Below are 24,205 nucleotides of genomic sequence, written 5' to 3' on the forward strand. Positions count from 1 at the left end.
TAAAAATATTTCAGGCCGACAACTGTGTCATAGAAAGAGGTCAAGACACGAGTGCTCTCTAGAGACTCGTGTGATTGGCTGTTAGTGAAGAATCTAGCTGTATTGTATCAGAGGAGACCTGAGCAGATCTGGGCCTTTCTGAGCTCTAAGAAAAGAAAAAGGAAAATGTAAGACATGGAGGAAATAGCCTCTGGGATGAATTAAAGGATCCATAAGGAAAGCGCTGGCAATTTCCAGAGCCTGTCACATCCTCTAAGAAATGAGACAACGCAGGGATCACACATACACGACCAGTGGGGGAACCCTGAAGGCAGGGCTTCCCTCCACTTGCAGTCAATCACCTGCACCAAAAATAAGGCACATACGAGAAAGCGCCGTGGCATGTGAATATATGAACTCAAACACTTCAGTGACGACACGCTGGTTGCTAGATCATCATGCCTTCATGTTTTCGGCATGTCTATGGTGTAAGGAGTGAGCTTTCCTCTTACTTCGCCGGCCCTACGCTCCATGTATAACGATCACGCTTTAAGAATTCACTAAATGGAATCAACGGAGCCACATGGGAGGAATAAAATGCGTTTGATGCCGAGGCCAAGTGCTCCAGCAATTCAGAAATGTCATGATCACAAAAAAACGTTGAGCGCCTCGAGTCGGGCCTTTTGGGAGCGAAAGGGTGCAGCCCATTTAGAGTGGTGCTGCTCCACCTTTCATCTCCGGCTGAATGAGGCGTTGCATCAATCATTCCATTAGCACTGCTCTAACAGGCTCCCAGTCACCCTCCGGATGACAGCGGGGACATGGGACATGTGGACTGACCAAGAGCTTTGATGTAAGCCTGACCACAAAACACAGGCCTATAAGTAGACACCCAAAAATGCCTTCGCACACACTCACACACACACACTAACTTTGCAAGCTCTTCCTTCAACAGCGTGTTTGACGCAACACACACATATGTGCAGACAGAGAGAGAAACGTTCCAGTCTGGTGATATTGTTACTGTCAAGCCGCGCTGCTGGCTGTTTGACTGTATTGACAGGTATATTGCAGATAAAAGTTTCTGGCAGAAATACTCTGTGTGTGTGTGTGTGTCAGCTGTTCTGCAGCGTTTTGTATTAAACATGTGAAAAGTGAAAATGTTGCTTCAAATTGCTCTTTATTCATTTAAGTTTGTTCCTTTGTGCCTCCCACCAGCCATGAGGAATTAATGCCTCGACAGACTTCTAACAAACAAGAAAGGAACAGAGATGCATGCTTGAAGAACAGAAAGAGGGAGAGACGGACTACATTTCAGATCAAAAACAACAAACGAGGTTCAGAGACGAAAGAGACACGCAGACAGAAAGAAAGAAAGAAAGAAAGCGAGAAAGAAAGAACATTAAACACAGAAGAGGGGGAGAGTTCTGAGGCAGTGATGAGAAGGAGTGCAGGCCTCCACTGCTCCACATCTGCTGGAGATATATCCAGTGCTTCTGGGAGTCAGCTCCTCTCTCCCCCCCCCCCCCCCCCCCCACACACACACCCGCCTCCCTTTTCACCTTCATCTTCTTTCTCTCTCCCCCTCTTTTTTGCTTCCTTTCCGTCTTCTGGTTTGTGTTCAGATCAGGTTTTAATATTCAAAAATATGTACTGTCTTTATGAGCCATTGCTTTGCTGAAATAATATGCTCCCTAAATCAAAGTAATAGTCTGAGGCGGTGCACTAAATAGAATTCACCAGAGTTTCCTAAAAGTATCCGTCTCTGTCTGTGAAGGCAGTGAAGGGTGAAACAAGCCCCCGCGACAGAAAACATAGCGTTGCTTTTAAAATCTACTCTGGTGTCGTTGCAGCTCGCTGGATATTTATTCGACGAACGTCCTCGCATTCGTCAAACCGTGAGTTGCCTGTGTTATGTAAGCTTTACCCTGCCTTGCTTTTTCAATTTATAGCAGTGTCCTGGGCCCTCTGCTCACTAGCAATGGGACAGTGATTGACTGGGGGTGACATTCAAACAGCGGTGGACTGGAGTCCCTGGTCAGGGCTGACCTCCCAAATCCATCGTCTCTAACGCGTACTTATCTTCTTACTTCACTTCGCTCTGAGCTACATCTGGATCTTCTCCTCGCAGTTTGAAACCACCTGAGGGCCAGCTCTATCTCCGTCTCGGCGCTGACATGTTTAAGGGCCCCAGGTTCTGGGCTTTTTACGCAGCACTGTGTTAAAAGTGATGTACAGTTGTGACTCCGAAGACAAAATACTGGGCGTGTATTGTTTTACATTGTCACCCCTGGCTTCTCATGGATCTGCTGTTCTGCTGGGATAACAGCCCAGAGTGTACTTTGAGAGACTCACCTTTTAGAGACAAGTAGTTACAGTTGCAGGTGGGGAGGAGAGGTTCGTGATGACGTACTGATATTCATGTGCTCATTCGCAGAAGAACGCTCTACAGAGAGAATACCGGTGACAAACCTGGGGCTACTGCTGAAGATTGCACAGAGTTGTAGTCACTAAATATCCAGCTAAAGGGTCGACTAAATCGAGCACTACAGCACTCCGAGCTTTGAAATCTGAATTGCAGGGCTACTGAAAAATCCCCCGCCCTCCCTTTACGACACACACACATACACCCACACACCAGAAATATAATCCGTGGTCTAAGGACGCAATCAAAAACTGCAACCTGACATCAGCGCAGCCTTCCACGGCAATCCTCGGAGTGGTTAGCTGTTGTTAGCCAGCTCGGCCCGGCGCTGACAGAGACTAACTGCTGTTTAGAGAACGCATGCTGCCTGTAAAGAGGCGCCGCGTTGCCAGCCCTGCCTCAAGGATACGGGAGTGGAAAACACTTATCGGCTTTACTAAACAAATAACTGAAAAGGGGCATTGCGTGACATTAAAGGGGGAAGGAAAATATGACGACCCAAACAAACCGAGACTCTCGCATTAGATCACCAATAATTGAGATGGAATATGGACTATTAGTGCCCGTCATAAGTCCACACACCACAACCACCACCGGATAATCAGCAAGAAAACATTATATATCAACGCGGAATGGTGATTTGTGATTTGAAAAATACACAGGTCCAGTCAGAAATCCACAGAGCAATGTACAATGATAGATGCAGGGGAAAAGAGAGCAGAGGAGAGCCAAGAGAAAGGGGAGAGGAGAGGAGAGGAGAGGCTGTAGTGCATGCACTTGCAACATGTTGCAACATTGGATAAGCCTCTACCTGAGTTCCTGTAGTCGTCTCCTTGCTGAGGGACCTGAACAGAAAAGGCCAGCAGGTCAGGAGCCAGCAGAGATTCAGGTTTGCGTATCTCGTTGAGCCAGCGGCTCATGTGGAGTTCTTTGGTGTCGGATGGGCCCTGAATCAGAGGAACCAGCTTCTCCTTAACACCCTCTCCCGAACCTGAGACACAAGGGTTAACCGCTAATTAAGATATTGAAACTCCCCCAGTGAACACAGTTTCTAAAAAAATATTCATAGTCACAGTTCTTGGCTTTAATGACTGACAGACTACAAACAAAATCCCAATGCCATATGTAAACTGTCTTTTAGTGAATTAAACTAAAAGGAGAGAAAATAATACCCCAAATATTGAAAACAGTTTGTGCTTAAAGGGTTTCGATATTTATTTAGTAGCCATGTTAACATATATTCCAGCATTTACATGCAAATAAATCAACAGTTTGGGCCTACAAAGCAACAAGAGACAAGTAAAAGACGGCATGTCATCCATGACCAAACTGCAGATGAAATCTGAGGGAAAAATGCTAAAAATGTTATTACAGTGCTGCAGAAACTAAATATGTCAAATGGACAGTACTGCTTGTCTTTTCTTATATGTGCATCCCCTGGAGATGTTCATCTTGAAATAAGAAAATTAACTGCACATGATTTGTTTCCCTCTTTGTATTTCTATATTGACAGCTGCAATAGATGTTATAATCTGCCTGACATCATGTGTGCAGTTTGACCCCGTGCTGCGACACTAGCTCCAGTAACATCGTCGTCATCAAAGACATGGCCAGAGCCCGTATGACCGCGCCCCCAGGAGAAAAAACAGCGACCCAATCCCAGAGCTGGAAGGAAATCAAGATGAAGATAGAGCGGGAGAAAGAGAGCGAAGTGTGTAAAAGTACAATTTAAAAAGAAAGTAAAGGAAGAGTCTAGTCGGTCTCGCTCTCTCGCTCCTACACAGGCAGTAAAGTTTTAACAGGGCACAGCTGCACACACCTGGGGTCCTGGCGCACACTTTTACGGCTCCCACGGTTCCCGAGGCGCATTTCACCGTCGCACGGCTGCAGAGCTTCAGCTCCAGGTTTTGGACCGAGCCCTCGAGGGTCGGTGACGGGCCCGGAGACTTCACACCTAATAAAAAAAAAACACAAACAGAGTGAAAATGAAGTGCAGTCCGGGAAGGTTTAAACACCGCTGCCGTGGCTTCGTTTAACACTTGATTGGCCTTTAATTGGTCTTGACCCCTTTCTTTCCCTCTCTGTCCGTCTCTCCCAGAGTTGTGAGAAACCAGGTGCTCCGGAACGCTGATATCACCAACACCAGGCGTTTATCTCGCCTCTCACAGGGATACTTGTGGTGCCCCTCTGTTTGCAAGGTTAACCTGTTGGTGTGTCTCCGTACCATAATGACAAAAACACTTTTAGATATTATAGTAAGCTGTTAAAGTTTGCCCCAACATAAATGAACTGACCCTCAAAGCTACAATAAATAAATAACACATTTTACTATCATGTTTGATACGCCTTCATCAGCACCTGACGTCTTCGTTCTGCTACAGTTTATGTCAGTCCCTAACACATTTGAAATGTTTATGACTTAATGCTTTACTTCTTTGTGGGTAGTTATCTGTGAGTACAAACTGACAGGGTATGATTTAAAAGCGGTACATTGTATTTGTATTTTGATCCCTCTGGATTTAGACAGCTTCCTGTGGGAGCATTTACAGTACACTGATGGGACTTTTGGATGCAGCAACGTCTCAACAATCACAGCCATAAGGTATTACAAAAGTGACCAGCAAGGGTATAAAAAGACATTAAAAAAACAACCTTAAATTGTGAAGTGCCCGTTTTAAATGTTTTACAAGTTCCCACTAAATCTACTGGGTTGAATGACTTTCAGTTGAATAACAGGGACTATTAGGAGTGTGAGTAATGGGCCAATATAAAGGATATATCTTTCCAAAACAATATCCAATGCAGTCACACCAGCATCCAGCTTAGTGTCAACTACAACTCACCTAACAGCAGCATTACATCACAGGAGCCTCCAGTGCTCCTCGCTCTATGAGTAGTTCTCCTAATGGCAGCACAGTGTGGAAGAACCCACCGTCTGCCATCTTTCCAAAATGAAACTGTTTGCACTGTGTGAAGGAGTGTGGTGGTGGGGGGTAGGGGGGTGGATTACACACTGGTCATTATGATATGTCAATGTTATTTCTATGGTGAGAGGCTATTTCAAACACATAACAGAGGAGGAGGGAGGAATGGCTGGACGGCTAAAAGATACTGCAGAGTTTTGGGGCGTTCGGTGCCAAAGCGCCTGTTGAGAGAGGAGAGGAGGACCCATCCATCACATGCTACATTCTTCCAGGGAGCACATCAAATTCTTACATCACCTGTTCCAGCAAGGCTTCGCTTCTCACAGTAATCCCCCCCCCCTTTTTTTTAACGGCGATAGCACTTAATTTCCTACAAGTGTCCGCAGTACTTTCTGACTGAGTTCACAGATCGGTGGGGCAAAGAGGAGCTCGCAAGTCAAATGTAAACACAAATACAGGAAAGGTGATCCAGAACAAATGAAGCAGATGGACACCAGGGATGTACTGCCTACTGGTGCGGCTATGAAAGCACAACAGGTCATTATTTGGCACCAGTTCCCGAAGCTACCAGAAAAAAGAAGTTGGTCGGGACATCTTAAAGTTTTCTTTCATCCACATCCACTTACTGTCTGACTTCCTGTCTTACATTTCTTACTATTTAACTCTTCTAACTGTAAATAAACTCTTCTTACTCTCCACTTATCTCCTCCCCCCTTTCCTCTGTCTGTACGGTCAAATCACTACACATTTGTACTTGCTTAGGTTGGGAAGGTTGTTTAACACAAAAATGAGCACGTCGTAGTTCTGTTTGCAGTTGTTATTCCCAATCAGCTAATAGTTGGAATAGTAGTTTGAATGTAAAACAGCAGGCAGTGTGGATTCAAGTAGACACAAGCGTGTACACACGGCACATTTAACCTGGAGAATTACTGCCAATTGCTAAAATCCCTAACCGCTGACTTCCCTCCTCTCCCTTTCTCTCTCTCTCTCTGAGACAAATTACCCAGCAACCTCTTCACCTGCTGTCTGAGAGGCCCTCCATCAGCCCAGATGGAAGATGGGGATGTTAATAACCCTCCCTCTGTCTCCCCCCCTGCCCCTTAATGTATCTGCAGGTCAAACAGAGCGGTGCTGCGTGTCCCTCTGTGGCTCCAGTTACCTGCTTCTCTACAGGACAGATGTTCCATGTGAAGTGTAGAGCTGGTGGATTATTTCAGCTGCACTGTATGTTGCGTGCAGAAATATCACTGTGTTTTTAAGGGATATGTAAAGCCTGACACATACCTTTAATTACTGTTCAAAGAAAGGACAATACTGTCAAAATGATGAATTAAGGACCACAAGGATTCTTTTTTTTTTTTTTTGTTGTGGTCATACAACATACAAAGAACATACAAGCACACATATTGTTTCAGAGAACAGTTAAAGCAGTGTTTTAGATGAGTTTTGCCATGGTCCTATCTTTTTACACAATGAGTTTTCAGAAGAAATAGTGACCCTATTGACCATTTTTAGAGAGGCATGCATGTGCAAGCTCAAATATGCACGTACAGACATTTGGGTTATTTGATGTGATCCAGTACCAGAGGGAGAGATAGAGAAAGACATAGCCTCTACATTAAGCTGGGCTGCCCTGCCTGGAAACAATATAGCTTACATACACATGCCATAAAAGTACTGCACCAGACATTTGGCTTTATTATGGAGTGCGTCTCGGTGAACCTAGAAACACATGACCCTTGAAGTACCCAGAATATGGTGGAGAGTGGATATCCAGACCCAGTGACCGATTGGCCTTTTTCAAAACAGTCCTGAAGGAGAAATGGTTGCAACAGTGATGAGTAGGCCTCCACACACGCTGCCTGCTCCCTTGAGCACTTCATTCCTTTAGGAAAAGATGGAGATGTTGAAAGCGCAAGATCAATCTGGAACTCAACAGGGGCCATTCCCCCTGCTCTATTTACTCTTTGATAAATGGAACTAGGGGTATCACTATCCCACGTTGCCCACGTAGATGTCCTAGAGGGCACGGAGCACCTGCTGGGGTGGTTGGTGGTTGCGTGGGGGGGCTCTGGACAATGTATTGCCCAGCTGTTAGACTATAAAAAAAAGTGGGGTACGCAGGAAGAGGGAAAAACACAGGGGTTGGTAGTTTGTCGACTTAACAGTGGTATTCACTTTGGTTTATGTATGCAAGACGCATTAGTGTGTGTGTGTTGCAGCCAGACGTGTGTGTGTGTGTGAGATTGAGTGTATGAGTGAGTGAATGTGTGTGGTGCTGTTACTCCTCAAGCGAGGGCAGGTGCAAGAAGTACATAAACACACAGCTAGGGGCCAGAGGCTACAGCACTCCATCAAACAGTGCGAGGACAACTGTGGGCAGCTGGATTTGCCATCCTGAGCACCGTGAACGAGTGTGGAAAATACGAGGGGAAGGAGGGATGGAAAGTCAGTGAAGGAATACTGAGGGACAGAAAGAAAAAGAAAGACACAGAACAGATTTCTTAAAAAAAGAGAAAACACACATGGATGGGGCAATATGGGATGTGAGGGCTGCTTTTCTTTGCTCTCTGCATACCTTAATAGTTGGCGTGCACATGTCTCGGTGTGTGCGCAGGACATCTGCAGAGTTGCCATGTTTTACACATTCCAACATGTCCAGCTCACTGCTTTGAGGAATGGTATGGGAAAGTTGTCTGCCCGTAACGCCAGACCAGGCGAGGCTACATTTTAAAACAGGACGCACCGTGTTTGTGTCGGCCTGCATTCACAAAACACTTGTGATAATACCTCAGGAATACTCAGCAAGTTTCACTTCTGATGCTAAGGAAATTAAGCCAAGATACTTCCATGTCTCATCCAGTATTCATAGCTAAACCCACATCAAATAAAGCGCAGGGATGTGTGGATATTATTTTCTATGTTATCCACAAAATCATGATCGAGGAAGTGTAAAGAAAACAAAAGCACACACAGATGGGTCCAACAACCAGCGACCTTTCAGACAGGAGACCGCTGTTCGTTCCCAACGAGAAGGCAATGATAAATTAGTTGTCACTTGCGTAATGTAGTTGCAGCACTTCCGTGGTTATTTTAACCCACGCGAAAATCTTTCCCTAAACCTAACCAAGTAGTATTGTAGCCTAAACTTAACTAAGATCGTGAAGACGGAAGTATATTTCGACCGTATGCATGTAGAGAGCAGAAATTGACACGTGTTGTTGGCTTTTGTAACAACAATGCATGAGAAATGGGGAGTTACTTTTTGTACGATATCATACGAACCGTTGTATGAAGGTACTGAATTATTGCTAGATGAGGAAGGCGAACAAAGAAGTTATTTTAAATGCGTGTTCTTGAACTTCAGAAAGCATCCAGAGGAGCCGTTACAAGCTGATGCAAAACCTTAAACTGTAAAGGTGAAGCATGAGCACAAATAGAACGATAGTAAGGTACAGCATGTGCTAAGTCAGCTACTAAAGCTGTGTTATGATTCAAGGTATAACACCTCCACTCAGTCACATTAGAGTCATGAGTGAAGAGTTCCCCTGCACGTATTAATAATGCATTAAGGATCCGTTTTAAATGTGATGACGATCAGCTGACACGAGGATGTGCACTATCGCCAAGCCCTAATGGACAAGTAGTGAGACAAAGACAGACAGGGAAGGAAAGAGAACCTAAAGTGCTAAAAGCTCAAAGTCTGGCAACGGGCCCACGGCAGCTAGGGGGGGCTGACAGAAAGAGAGGTAGACATGGACAAGTTGGTAGACCCAAAAGCAGCCAGCTGAGCCATTAAGTGCTGATGCAGAAACAATAACTGTCTCTCCTAAGTCAGGAAGGGCTGAAGTAGAAGCAGTAAGTAGGAGCAGGAGGTCTGCTGGCGCCGTGCCCAGCACTGACACACAGCGAAAATACAGACACATGCAGAAAAACAGACAAGGTGAACCAGTGGTGGTTTTGGTCCCGCAGTTAAATTTGAGACGAGAGCAGCTTTGGCAGTCGGTGAGCACGGGTCTGCAGGGCAGACGCATCACTTTGAACCAAAATCTTGTTTATATGCTACCAGAAAATGTTTCTTAGGATGGTAGAGACGTGTTCAATTGATAGAGCGTTTTCGTGGAAACAAAACTTTCTATCAGCAACTGGGTGAACTTGCCTGCGAATTTTTCGAATCAAAAATTCTCAAACCGGCAGCGATGCAAATTTGCAGCACTTTTTTTTCAATAACAGGTTTGAATAGGTTTCCACAGGACAAACTACAGGAGCTTGTTGACCCAGAGCAGCGCCTGGCAGTCTGTCTGAGGTCAATTGTTGTACAGCCTAAGCTACTGTAAACTATTTCATTCAGTTCCCTCTTAGTGAAATGCTCTGAGTGCAATCTGAGTTACGCAATGTTACGTCTGTATACAGAGAACTGGATACAGCTTTGGAGGCGGGGCCCCAAACATTCCTATGAAAGTTGCTCAGCAGCGCATAAGAAAAAAATTTCCGAGTATAGAATTCAGATAAAGATACCCGGATCTATCCCTTTAACCCCGCCTTCCTGCCGCTCATTCACATGATTGGAGGAAGGAAATACCTCCTGACTCGCTATTAGTGCATTTTACACATTTTAGAAGCAAGTGATTTACAGGAGGGCTGTGCATGTTTGCTGTGGCTTGGTTCAGACTACTGAGCCTCCCAGTTGTTACACACTATCATGTACTTTTTGAATAGCTCCGTTCTGCCCAACGTGATTGGTTGATACCTTCAATCGCACTGCTAAAGCTCAGAAAAATCGAACCTCGTTACGCAGGGAAATCACGTCGCTTTCACGTCACGTCAAATTTGAGTTCTGTGTGAAAGAAAACAACGGTTTGAAAAATATATTGATGAGTGAATCAATCCCACGAAAAAAACCCTGCCGGTTTGTAACGGCCTTAAGAGGCGAGCAGACAAGTGTCTACACACACACACACACTGAGTAGAGGTTAGAGTGGTGGGGTATGCTGCCTGTAACGGTGGTGGTGGTGGTGGTGGTATTAAGACAGTGATGGGGTGTAAGTGCTGGTGGTAGCGGAGGCTGGGGGTCTAATTTCCATGATTACCATCCCCTCCAGGTGCTGCCTGCCTTTCCGTCTGCCCACTAAAGCAGTGACACATGTTCTCCGCACATTCAAACCCATGGTTCTCTCTGCCACCGAATTACCACAATTAAGGAGTCTTCATGCGGAAGCAATTTGGCCAACACTAATGGGCCCAGGCGGTGGGGTTCGGGAGACGGGGTAGGGGGGATTGCAGAGCAAAACCGAGTGGAAGAGTTTTAGAAGAAGTGAGAACGATGAGAGAATCAGAGCGACAGATGTGCGGAGACTGATAGAGAAACATGTGCTGTGACATGGAGGATTCCCGCGTCGCCACTTGTAAGAGAGATGATTAGTCGGCGGTGAGATAGGCCATTAAAACACAGTTCTGGATGAGAGGGGCTGCCTCTCAATCTGCCAGATCCCCGGCCTAATGCTGCCCTGACAAATTTGGTTAGCGCAAGAAACGGGGGCATTCTGACTTTGAAGTCGCAGCCAGGACGGAATGCCAGTGTGGTTCCACCGCGAGAGAGAGATGCTCGAAACGACAGACCGCAGCTAATGACACTAAAACCAGCCCCTCCGTCACAGAAACGTAACTCTGGATTACTGCTCTCTCTCTCTCTCTGACTACGACTCACACTTGCTCTCTTTCTCAGGCTTAACTTATGGAACAGTATTAAAGAGAAATCAAGCAGAGAGCTCTTGTTTATCAATGATCCACCGAGATCAATATTTATGTCCTCAGCTTTGCAGGGGCTGACTGTGTCTGTGTGTGGTGGGAGCCAAGACGTGACGCTTTTTTTTTGTTTTTTCGGTTACTGCCGAGGCACTTCAAATGGGAGTCGCAGTGGAAATTTATGGCCTCGTGACGCGGAGCTATGTGCTCAGTCGGCACTAGTCGCTACCCTTAGATGGGGACGTTTGGCTCACAGCGGGGAGCCAAGCTCTGCAGACACTACCAGATGACATAAATACAAACAGATTTATTTGGGGCTGTCACTGATTCGGGGCTTAGTAGCTTCTGCTGTGGGTGCTTTAAAGCCCATTCTACTTACAGTGCATTTTGTTTTATGTCGCAGTGACGCTCACTGCTTTGTGCGTACGTGGACTTCTTAAACATGCTGTTAAGCTATTTAATTACTTGTCAAATAAGCTGTTCTTTTACTTATTTATTATATAATACATGTAATGTGTCCCTGATGAGTCTCACTCTTTACACCATTATATACTTTGGGATAAAAAAAAATAAAAAAAGATATGCTCTAATGCAGGGGTCTCAAACTCATTTTCACTCCGGGCCACATCAGCATCACGGTCGCCCTTAAAGAGCCGGTTGTAAATGTAACTACTCCTAACATATTGATAAATAACTGTCTCTGCATTTGATTATTGTTTATTCAAATGTAAAAATATTGTACATGCAGTTATATAGATGTAAAAATATATTTAAGCAAATTTCTGTTATTATAACTTAAATCCTTTTAATTTAGGGTTAAGAAACCCACATTACTCTATCAAAGATCTAACTATTAAAGAAAATATCAAAGACAAATATCAAACAGAAGTTATTACAATAACTTTGTTCAGCGCTTAAAATCCTTTCAAGGTGCGTTTGCACAATCCCACGTGAAGTATTTCATGTGTTGTAAAGTCACGTTTAAAGTATCTTCAATGTACTCACAATAATATTTCCATTTCAAGTGTACAGTAACCAGCCAAAGAGCTGCTTCTATGACTGTGTTTAATAAGTATCTCATCATTTTGACTTTCTGTCTCATAACTTCGACTTTTTATTATCAAGTCTAACTTTTAATTATTATTTTTTTCATTTTTATTTTTTTCATTTTCATCAGCATGTAAACAGCTTATTAGGACTATTGTCTTTTTTCGGAATAAGGGCAAGAATTAGAATATTTGGTGCATGTAAACATATTCATTGTTGTGGTCCCTTACCATGGTAACGTTTCATAAATCACGGCTGCCGGTGGTTTTCATATTGTATTTCAGTTTCCCCTCCATGGGGGGGAACACTCTGGAGTCGAGTGTTCCATCTCTAAATGAGAAATGCTTAGATCTACTGAAAGCCTGTTCTACCCAAACTCGGCCAGCTAAATAATCCACCCCACTTGACTAGCGACGGCACGCCAGGTTTTTAAAAAGCACGACAGATCTTTGACATTAACCACCAATCTAAGTGCTGTACCGTGACACCGGTATATTGGATTTAGTGGCAAGTGGCACGATGCCTTCTGAGAGACCATCAATGATCCAGATAGGGGAGCAGATCCTGCACTGGGATCATCCATGTCCATCTTATTTCCTGTGACAGAAAAGTGGGCTACTATTCAAACAAACAGGGGAGAGAAAACCCTTGGCACACTATCAGTGGACTTCTGATTTCTTTTAAAGATCATATTTCACCAGAAGCCAGCGGACAGTGTGAGGATGGGGGGGAATGATGAATGAATAATCTAGTCCAGAAATGACAAGCCTGATGTCCCCTGATGATTCTGTGTGTGTGTGTGTGTGTGAGATTGTTTGGTGAAAATGAACAGACAGACAGGGAAGGAAAGTTGGAAGTTGTCTAACAGAGGAGCAGACCTCAGCCCTTTTATGTTCCTCTCATCCCATTAAAGACAGACATATCCCTGTAATCAGATGTCCAACTGTGGGACGACGCAGCACAACTCACTCCTGTTCTGCATCGGCCTCTCTCGTTAGCTCTGGACTGAAGCGAGCGACAGAGAAAGAGCAGAGAGCCTTTAGGAAGACAAAAGAAAAAGGAGGAAGGCCCGAGTCTGGATTGACTTAAAACGTCATCACAAATCTGCCAGGAGTGGAGCGGGGGCCGTCTGTGGCTCATTGAAGTTTTCATTGACAAGAACCGTCTCATGTTCCATCCAAGATTTATTTATCGCGTCTCTGACGCTGACACGACATGTTTTTAATGTCAGAAATAAGGTTGCGTATACGGACGAAAAAGCCCATCTCTTCTGCCGTTCCCTCCCTGCCCCGATGTCAATCCGTGAAGCAGACAAGTAGACAGGTAGAGATTTCTCTCGGACCAATAAGTTACCTCTTCAAAGAAGCATGGGTACTTGAGTGAGGGGGCCGGGGCCACGCTGAAACAGACATCTCAGGGTTTTCATTAGGCTTCCCATCTCTTTACTGACATTTGTGACAACCGCAGAGCGAGGGGAAAAAAAAGCTCCTTCCTTCTATTGCTTTCATTGTGGAACAATGAAAAAGGACTATCAAAACAATCTCCATGAGCTAAGTGTATGGGCCCGCTATATGACAGGGCAAAGCTGCATGTTCCTCTGGCTTGTCTCGATTAATAGATGGAAGACGTTAAGGCTGTGAGTAAGAGGGACGTGTCGGCCAAAAACTGCTCAGGAAAACGGTGGAAAACTGAGCGTGGTGCAACCTCTCATAGCCAGGACTAGGCTACCAGCTGCATTATGGGTAGAGAGAGAAATGGCGAGGAGGGAGGAAAGAGAGACGGGTACGTTCTGAGACCAGACAATGCTGAACGCGCCGCATACCAGGGATTAGGAGGTGACAGAGCGATAACAAACTGACACTATTTCCCCAAACAATAACACAGAGCGGGTACCGACACTTATTATGCCCCAGCGTCACGGGGGGGGGGGGGGGGGGGATACGACAGGAGCAGCCTTTTTTTTCATGCAGCACAAAAGCGCATAAAAAACGTTGACATGGCCTTCTAGGAGGCCGCGCTCGTTTCCAAGCGACGGGTAATATCAGTGTGAAGAAAAAAGTATAAATAAATAAGTCTCCTTAACCTTGAGCGGTCTTTTTTTCAACTCTCTCTCCTCCCGGCCGCCCCATCCCCCGCTGTATGTGTAGGGGGGACTTGTAAAAACATAAGACTTGTTTTAATAAAGATACTGTTCGGAGTGAGAGCATGAGCCCTGGACTATTATCATCAACGTGCCTCTAGTCGCTGAGCGGTGAGAGCATGCGCTGGCTGTATCCAAACATACTCGCCATCATTCGCCTTAAATGGGATCGTACGCTGTGAGGTCGGGGGCACATATAGGATTTGCTAAAGACGGAGATGGGCATGCCTCTGTGCCTATGCGCGTCTCTTTATGTGCGCGCATGTGTGTGTGTGTGTGTGTGCGTGCGTGTCTAACCCGACACTCAATTAGATGCAAAAGCTGGGTTTAATAAAGAGGACCAGTGGCCAATTTCTGGGCACTGAGGTCCACCCCTCGCTCTCAATCTCTTTATTTTCTCCCTTCTGTCACTCTTTTCCCTTCAACCCTCGCTTTCATTTTTCATTCTGCTCATTATATCGTTCTCTCTCTCTTCCTCCCCCCCCCCATATCTGTCACGTCGAAGTTATGTCACAGCTCGTATATCACCCAGCAATCATCTAGAGCACGTCTGGTGACCACCACCAACCAACTTCTACTACTAGACCCCCCCCCCGCCCCTCCTCTTGTCCTACAACAGACCACCGCGGAGCTCTGTGGCCAGGAAAGCAGCTGTGGTCGCTGCATTAAAGCGGAATCCATCACTGGTGGAAATGCCAATGTTATGCTTGTTTAAATGACCTTGATCTTTTGTGTTTCAAAACGCGGCCCTTTCGCAAGACACTAAAACAGGGAAGTGCATGGATCAAGCCCCGCTGCTCTGCAGAGAAAGTTTATGGCACTGGGCTGAGTTTCTGCTCCACTTCTTTTTGCCAATTCTGAATTGGTCCCAGAATGGTTTATTTAGGGAGGACAATGATCAGGAAAAAGCCTGTTTATATGAAATAAACAGTCAACAGCTGAGTCTGGCTCAAATGAAGGGAGGATATTGGTTAACTTGTGCATACTGTAGCTGTCACTCTGATATGCCAAACAGACCAAAAGCCCATTTTACCTATCATTGTGTAGTCCTTGTGAAGGATGACCTAAAAACAAGAAGTCAAATATTTCTCCGCCACAAGTCACTTCCAAGCAAATAGCACAAGCAGAAAGGACTCGTGCTATGAAGCACTTCTACCACTGGACCTGACAGGCAACATCATCCGTCTTTTATAATGAGCATCCCATCCTTTCTGTGCGTCGTCTGGAGGGTCTACTGCAATGTCACGGACCCATGGACGCAACCCAGACTTCTAATTCCTGCTGAATTTGTGAATATGTACCGCTTTTATAAAAAAGGCATTCATATGCATAGTTTGGCATGTTTTCTAAAGACTCTGGGCTAAAGTAATGCATAACAGACACCAATGCAAATTCACACCGACTTCTCAGCCACTGTATATCCAAATATTCATTGAGATGCACTGAGAAGTGACGAAATTCATTTGTGCCCTGAGATTACACTTTCCCTGAATCAAAATGAGCCACGCTCACACACTTATGCGCGACACACTGCATACACACACACACAAATGCATGCAGACTGGAGTAGCGTGTGGGAGGTCACTGTGGTCAGTGTGTCGCTGGAACTGAGGTTAGCCGTGGCTGGAAGCGGTGGAAGGGCAGGAATTACTGGCGCCTCTCTACTGCTATTACCACTACTGCTGCTACTACTGCTGCTACTGCGAAACCACCAAAGCATCCTGGGAAGTAAAAACAAAGGGAGCACGTAGGACGAGCTGGTGGCCACAGGAGGAGAGGAGAAACAGAAACAAATACAGAGTTAGAGGAGGGAAAATGAGATGGCGTGAGATTATGATTTCAGCAACAACATTAGATAAGAGGGAGAGAAAATAAAAAGCTGGTAGAATAGAGTTGCTCAGACAAGATGGAAAGAAAGGACGACAGTAACAGGTAAAAAGAAAGAAAGAAAGAAAGAAAGAAAGAACAGGTTTTGGGAAAGTTAGTAAAGAAGGAATGCAGCAGGATAAAGCAGCAAAAAACAAACATGACGAAATAACATTTCTTTTTACAACTCACTTGAAATGATGAAGGCATTGCAAATGACAAGGTAGTACAACATGTAAATCATACTCTGGTGTTTCATTTCTACCTCTTTACTCAAGATTGTTTTTTTTTTTCTATTATACAAAATGTACCAAAACACTGTCAATGAGGAGGATCTTGGGTAGAGAATAATGAGAATAACTAAAATAATAGCCTCTAAACTAAAGACAAATGTAGTGTGAATTGAAACACATTTTACTAAACTTGTTTACAAGATATATATCTAGTCCCGGCTGATCTATGGACTTCTCCGTCCTCATCAGACAACTGGACACAGTGAAGTATGACACTCCGTTTGCTGCAGAGCTCCCCAATAAAACAACACCAGTGTGAGCTTCACCGGAATGCAAAAAGGAGAACGCTGGAATAATGCGTCACCGCAGGAAAGCTCAATACGACAGCGTGGGAAATCATCACCGTCCTACGGACGGTTGTGAGGCAAACCAAGTTTTCTGACTTCACTAACGTGGTCCCACACACTCTTCACTGCACATGCTGCTTGCTGCGTTCCCGCTGAAGCTGCCGCCGAGCAGCGCACAAACTCCAAGTCTAACAAGTTCTAGTGGCTGTGTTCCAGTCAGCTGCAATGATGTCTCTTGACTGTTGCTTTTAATCTGAGTCCACCAACTACTTTGAAGAACATTTTTACAGTCTGTCAGTACCTTGAGATTAAAACTGAAGCCCCCCCCCCCCCCCCTTCTTCTTGCTGAATCGTGGAATTTCCTTTTGGACAGGGAATGAAATCTTATACCCGGACGGCTCCCCCGCGAAGGACACTGACCATCTGTGTTATCAGCTAGACCTCGATATGAAACACCTTCCACTATTGCAAAACCCTGTGACATCAAACGGCTACGAGGGAGGAGAAATTCCTAAAAGAATGAAGAAAAGAAAAAAAAATGGCACATGGAAGTGAACAGCTTTAGTATGCCATGTTCAGTGTGTGTGTGTGTGAGTGAGTGAGAGCTCTGTCTGTCCTGGCAGCGGCCTGATGGCTGCTGGTTGGGTGACACAAGAACAAACAAACGACCGCAGGGCTTAAATCTGGATCCAGATCTGAATCTGCCGCCGCTAAGATTCCAAACACTTTTTTTAACCACGCGGAAGGGCCAAATAAGTGGTCAGCAGTTAAACAGTGCAATCCCCTGTGTTTGTCATTAGACCGGTTTAAAGGATGTAAAGTAAAGAGAACCGCCTCCAGTGAGCCTTCGTGTACTTAAACAAACAAGCTCCCATCGTGGCGCTACAGTGCGGACTAAAACCACAGGAACTGAAGCTGTTCAGCGAGGTTTTCCTGGGTGCACAGGAAGACGCACTGCAGCGAGCACAGTTCACAACTGCTCCCTATGCTCCTCATCTCTCACGTTTCCTCATTTTCCATTTCTCCTCAGCACTCAAGCTGTCATGCCAGAGATTGAGAGGGATCGGGACAGCTAACATCTTCTTTAAGGCCCATGAGTGTCACCGCAATTTCAAAAGCAGATACGCCACCAGACATCTCTGGTTATATCATAGGAATTATTGCAGAACTTTCCCCCCGCAAAACATATACTTACACAACACATCACCTATTCCCCCTTCACTCTATTGCCTGCGAAACCCAAACTTTTTTTTCCCCGGCTGCTCTTTTTTCTAACCTGCCAGCACACGGACCAGATGTGCAAATGTTTCTCCGCGTTTCTATTCTAGCCGCGTTCCAAGAGCAAGGCGAGAGTGAGGGGGAGAGGAATATTTGACTTCACTCCACGGGAGACCGGTTTCATAAATTTTGGCGGCTGCGCAACGGTGAAAAAGGTAGCTTGGCCGGCTCGGCCGAGGGAGAATGTTGACGGCATACCAAACAACATGATCCTAATGAGTTGGAAAATCCCTGGCCCTCCTGAGGACTGTCCAGATGCTACCGTCATGAGAAGCGCTACTGTTTTATGGAATTCAGGCTCCCCTCCCTTTCTTTAACAAGGGGCAAAATGTATTATTTGACCATTAAGGCATCCTAGGTGACACCAAGCATAAAAACCGTTTCAGAGTAAATTTGCCCTTGGCCGCAGGTCCACTACCCCACACTGGGCACAGGACGAGTTGATTATGCCAGAGGGTTTAGTGCGAACGTGTGTATTTGGAGACCTAAAGTTTTGGATATGTGCTTGTGTTGGTTGACTTGGTTTGGGTCAGATGATAGTCGGGCACATGATGTGTGTAGCCCTGAGCAATAACTGTTCAACTTTAAGCTCAAGCCAGTTCCATATATCCCTTTGACATTTTAGTGGTACTGAGAAACAAGCTCGACATTATGGAGGACTAAACAAACAAAGGACAGTAAGTGTACTTCATGAGACTTGAATAGATCAACTACAATGATGAACACATTATCATCTAACACAATAGCTTAAAAGAGACCAGATGAACAAAGTGATGCAGCTTGTCTGGTCGTGAGCGAAATACAGAATGAGCTGCTAAAGGCGGCATTAATCTTCGGCGTTTGTATTGTTTGCACATTGCCAAGTGAGTGAGTCGCCATTGCAGAATGTTTACTGCTACCCTGCAATCGCAATGCAACTGGAGAAAACACAATGAGACTATTGTCATGCAAAGCAACTAAAAACACATGCACTACAAAAAAAAAAATAAAAACATCCTCTATGATGAACCTGCTCCCTTTCTCTTCACACACCGGATCACTTGTCTGTTGGATGGCGACCAAACAGTATAGTGCAAGGGTTAGGGGCCATTTCACTCCCACGAACAGACAAAAATGTACACGTACAAATATCAAAACGGAATCATCACACACACATTTCCCCAACTACTTCTGAGTGAATAATAGGTATGCAGTGTAGATATGGGGACAACTAACAGGTCAGGTTGTTTCCAAGCTGAGTTAACTTCAGACGGACTACCGTAGAGCGCGTGGTTTACCTGGAGCTTTGTACACCTCGCGGAGCAGGCTTTCGCTGAGAGTCGACGGGGCTCCGTTGACCACGCTGTGGGTCCAGCTCTGACAGATCGCCTGGAGCAGAAGCGTCTGGGCCCTCGTGGCCTGGAGGGCGAAGTGGGGGAGCTCGAAAATACACTCTGTGGTGGGGACTGAAGACCTTTTGCGCCTGCGAGAGAGGGACATTGAGAGGACGAAAGACCGGGTTAGATGAGGGATAGTGCATGGGGAGAAAGAGAGACGCAGGGAGAGTCAGGACATGGGGACAACAATAAATGAAAGAAAGGCGAGTTGCACAAAAGCGCCAGAATACACTTAATTAAATGGACACCGGTGGAAACGAATGGTTCATGACTTCCATGAATCCATCAATATCACATCACGATATAAAACAGCTCATTGATAGCACGAGGGGCCAAATAGGTAGAGGCGCGCTCCAGCAGCGAGTTGAAGAAGTACCGAGGGCGAGCCAAGCTTTCCTTAGTTACTTGGCAGGTAGGACTCAGTTTGCCTCTTTGCCGCGACGACCCCTCGCTCTCTCCCCTCCATCAAAAACTGTGATGATGATTTATGTGAAGGGATGTGCAGCCCAGAAACCCGACCCCGAAAAAGAATCTCTACGCATTTAACATTTCATCTGTCTCCAAGAGTGTGGAGGGAGAGAGTCTGTGTGTGTGTGTGTGTGTGACAAGCTGATGAGTTGAGCATTCAGGGGGATGAGGTAACAGCACAGTCGGATGGAGTCCTCCAGGCCCCTGTCCATCACAACCTCAGTGGACCATGCTCTCATTTATCATCTGACACACAAACACGCACGCACACACACTCCCTTATTCACTCTGTAATCACTTGTTCATATTCAAACAGTCGACACACATATACTGCGCATTAAAATCCCTGAATGGGGTCTCCAGGGCTCTTTCTCTATCGATGCTGTGATATCATGGCTCCTCGGTTCTTGAGATCCCGTCCGTGACATCAGCAACGGCAGAAGGACACACACACACACACACACACACACACACACACACACACACACACACACACACACACACACACACACACACACACACACACACACACACACACACACACACACACACACACACACACACACACACACACACACACACACACACACACACACACACACACACACAGTGCTAAGAGTGATGGAGCACTTATCGTCATGACTACCGACCTGTATCCTTCTCATCTCTCTCTCTCTCTCTCTGTCCCTCACTCCCTCTGATCACTGGAAAAACACCCAGGGAGCCTGAACTAAACACTGCAAAACACGTTTGGTTCCACTCTTCTCTTTAGTTCTGAGAGGTTCTTCAATTGGAGTTTTCAAGGACTGGCCCCCTGCCTGGACACGCATTTACTTTTCTGAGGTGTGTGTGTGTACATGTGCTCACTCGACTGCATATAGTAATGGAAGCGAAGAGGCGCTGCCCTCTGAGTCGCGCTTTCGGTGAAAAAATAGAAGAGTGACTAATCCCAGGGATGGCTGCGGCGCGTCAGGAACAAGCACCCCAGTTCATTTGATCACACATCCTTTCGGGTCTGGTCTCCAGTTCAGAGTGTGGGTTTGTATCGCAGGGGTCGCTCAGCAGCTCTGCAATCGTTTAACTCCTCTGCTGCCCTCCCTCTCTCCGTGTCTCTTTATCTTTTCCTTATATTCTCTGCTCCTGGGTGGTTCGGCGGGGTGACATGAGCTGTTAGCTGTGCACAGGCAGGGCCCCGGAGTTCTTAACTGCCTGCTGTCTCAGAGGGGGGGGGGGGGGGGGAGGACCATGAGACGGACCGCTAGAGAGAGAGTTTGATAAAGAGAGATGTAAGAGCACAGGGAAAACAAAGGCAGAGAGAAATTCCCAAACCTGACAGGGTCAATGAGTTTACCTTGACAGCGCACATATATATATATTTTTTGAATTCCCTGGAAACACATGGTGCGTTTGGCACCACGGTGAACCATGCAGTGTCATGCCTCTCCACTATTAGAAATCACTACTGTTGCATGCTATATTGCAAGACATCAATCAACCCCATTTTTACGTGTTTTTGCATATGTGTGTGTTTGTGTGTGTGTACACGTAGCACACATCGCCGCTGAACAAAAGAAAGTGAAGGCGACCCCGGCAACAACAATGTCCCCCACATGCAGAGCAAATGTGCCTGCAAAGCCACTTCAATGAGAGGACTGGCAAGGGATGAAAGTTTGTTGGCTTATTCCAGTGTTTATGGCGTTTCGGGGGAGCTGTCATGTGCATGCGGTCGTCTAAAAACTTTAATTGTGCACCTGTTTTTATTATATTGTGCCCAACTCCTTGCGAACAGCGACTTGGATCTTCGGAGCTAAATGAGAAGCAGAAACTCTCATTAGGGTGTTTTGGGAATGCGGGATGTGAGGACAGCCAGACACTCAACGGATTTCATTAAGTAGCTGGCACAGACAGTGTTTCTTGCTGCAGCATGGTAAACAGCTTTCTGGCAGGCAGCTCTTCCACTGTTCCCACAGGGCTCTGAGGGAAACAAAAGACTCCCAAGAGGTAAAGATAGAAGCACTTCTACCTGCAGCAGCAGTAACAAACGACTACACTGAAACATGGATCTTAGAAGGTGAAACAACTCACAAAACACTGGATCAGTAGAGTGTCCACGTTAGAAACAGAGTCTGTAGCCTGGGGAGCAAAACTCATTAAAGCATACTTTGACTCTTATATCGTGAAGACCCACCAGAAGTGGGCCCACAACCCATTTAGGATCTGACTCATAATTTAAGAAATCAGGTCCTTGGCTTGAACTTCAGTGCCTCATTGAACAGGCAGTCTGTGACCTCACAGTAGTCCTTTGAGTCAATTTTATTAAAACGCAGGGGCCACCAGGAATATGTTAAGAAAGGAAATCAAAATTAGTCAAGCGCTATGAAAAATGAGGTGTTTCAATTCCAGCCAGTGAAATATGCTTTTCTCTGGTGTATTTCAACAACATTAGACCTCATTTCTCCCACCTGTCCCTCTGCTGGTGCCGTGTCTGAATGATGAAGAACTGGACCGGGTCTAGGACAGGGCACTTGGCGGACTTGCTGACTGCTTGGCTAGGTTGACAGACGGACTGGCCGGGCACAAAGTCTTTCTGTCCAGTGTCCCTGTCAAATTCAGGCACCCGCAGGGCACGGTGTTGTGCAGGGGGGGGCTCTCTGCCTCCACTGTTTCCTCTGTGTACATGCTCAGATTTGGACATAGAGCAGGGATGGCAAATTATTTTTAGTCATGAAAATGAATGAGTGGAATCTAAAAATGGAGCAGGCTGAACAGACAGACGACCCTTGCAAAATATCAAGGATGCACCGAATCGACTTTGTCAGTCCTGATACCGAGTACCGATGGGACACCAGTGTTTCTCGGATCTGATTTGAGTATCAGCCCGGTATCCGATATCGGTGCTTCCATACAAAAAAAAAAAATGTAATTTGCTCTGAACAAGGCTTAGAGCCATCTAGCACCAGGTTTCACTACCTAAGTCAAAGCTGGCATTTAAACAGCCTCTAGGGAACCCGTGTCTGTACCAAACCGCCTTTCACATCCTAATAGCTGAGATCCATTTGGACCATTGGTTCTCAGGCTAATCAGCTTCCTGGTCTGGTCCGACTGCGGTCACAGCTATATTTAGACAAATACAGCTGGGGCTCGAGGCCACACACCACAAGCACATTAAATGCACACAGACACACGACCACAAAAATGCACATACCTGTACAGATACACATGCATTAGCGCTTGCCAACACGCATGCTGTCACACAAGCGCATGTGTATACACACCTGCGCACGCAAACATGCAATCCAATAACATAACAGCAGGTTGTTCAGCCAGAGCACGCTCAGCTGCAGTAATGAGGCCCCGGCTTACAGGGTGGGGGGGGTGGGGGGGGGTGGGCTCTAATAACCTGTAAGAGGTTGTGCGTGTAAACTACGCTAAGCATCTATTAGTGACAGAATGCTTGTTCTGCAAACCCAGCACAAAGAGAGACGAGAGCAAAAGAAAAATAATAATCAAACCCTGCAGAAAACATGAGCAAGAGCGAGGCGGAAAACAGGGAGAAGGTTAGAGACCGCAAACCTGCAAGTCATGTGTTATTCTGCAGGTAAAATAATACCTAACATGGGGAGGCTCATTAAAAAAAAAAGACATTTGGAAAAGCTCCAGAACAAACAGAGGGATAGCAGAACCGGTAGGTTGCTGCTTTGTACTTTCACAGACACAAATAGATGCAGCCTAATTAAAGGCGGCTGGTCGAGGTGTGTGTACAGACAATTAGGTGAGTGTGTGTACATTTAGATGTCCGTAATGTGTTGAAACCTTCATATGTTGGCATTGGTGCCGATGTTCTGACGGAGGACGCTACTGAGAAAGCCAGCATGAGGCAAACTACAAAGCCTGTTAACTGCAGGTCCCAATATAGCAGGCAAATCATTTCTTCTTTTTCTTTTTAAGATCAGCGTCTTGCCGTGATTGAAGGAATATCGCCAAGAGCAGCTGCTCCTAATGGTTTACACAGCGTCCCAGAATACAAGCCTGGAGCCTGCGCTCAGTTTCCAGAGTGTTCATTTTTGTTATTACTCATATCCTGTACAGTACCAAAAAAAATCTGTTGCCTCATTCTTTCCAAAAAGACAGGAGGTCTGCGAGAGATGTGGAGCAAGGTGTCCGGTCCGTCAGTGGACCTCAGGGAAGAGGGGGAGGCGCACATTCCCCGACACAGGTGGATTCTGTCTGTGATGGGAGCTGAATGGGACATTTTCCACATCAACTGGAACATAACACCCGAATAAACTGTTCGTGGAAGCACTCAAAAAGATAATGTAGGCTGGATCCGAGGCAGTAAACCAAACAAAAAAGTCAACAAAGCAGTCAATCAATTCC

The 24,205-nt window shown here is 45.8% G+C and overlaps 1 protein-coding gene across 14 annotated transcripts in view; it reads right to left on the minus strand.

Annotated features, from left to right (window-relative positions):
* Positions 1–24,205, minus strand: part of vps13b (vacuolar protein sorting 13 homolog B) — a 336,932-nt gene that overhangs the window by 247,796 nt on the left and 64,931 nt on the right. For all 14 annotated transcript variants that reach the window (XR_012957588.1, XR_012957587.1, XR_012957586.1 and 11 more), the window contains 3 exons: positions 19,262–19,446; positions 4,224–4,358; positions 3,216–3,395 (listed from right to left, as the gene is read on the minus strand). Coding sequence is in view for 11 of the 14 variants with exons in the window: in XM_076105383.1 (XP_075961498.1) it covers positions 3,216–3,395; positions 4,224–4,358; positions 19,262–19,446 (500 nt within the window). In the remaining 3 variants the exon portion in view is untranslated. The remainder of the gene's footprint in view (positions 1–3,215; positions 3,396–4,223; positions 4,359–19,261; positions 19,447–24,205) is intronic.

This window comes from Anarhichas minor, unplaced genomic scaffold (assembly GCF_050575085.1).
Source record: "Anarhichas minor isolate MPS153535 unplaced genomic scaffold, ASM5057508v1 ptg000032l, whole genome shotgun sequence".
Taxonomy (NCBI): domain Eukaryota; kingdom Metazoa; phylum Chordata; class Actinopteri; order Perciformes; family Anarhichadidae; genus Anarhichas; species Anarhichas minor.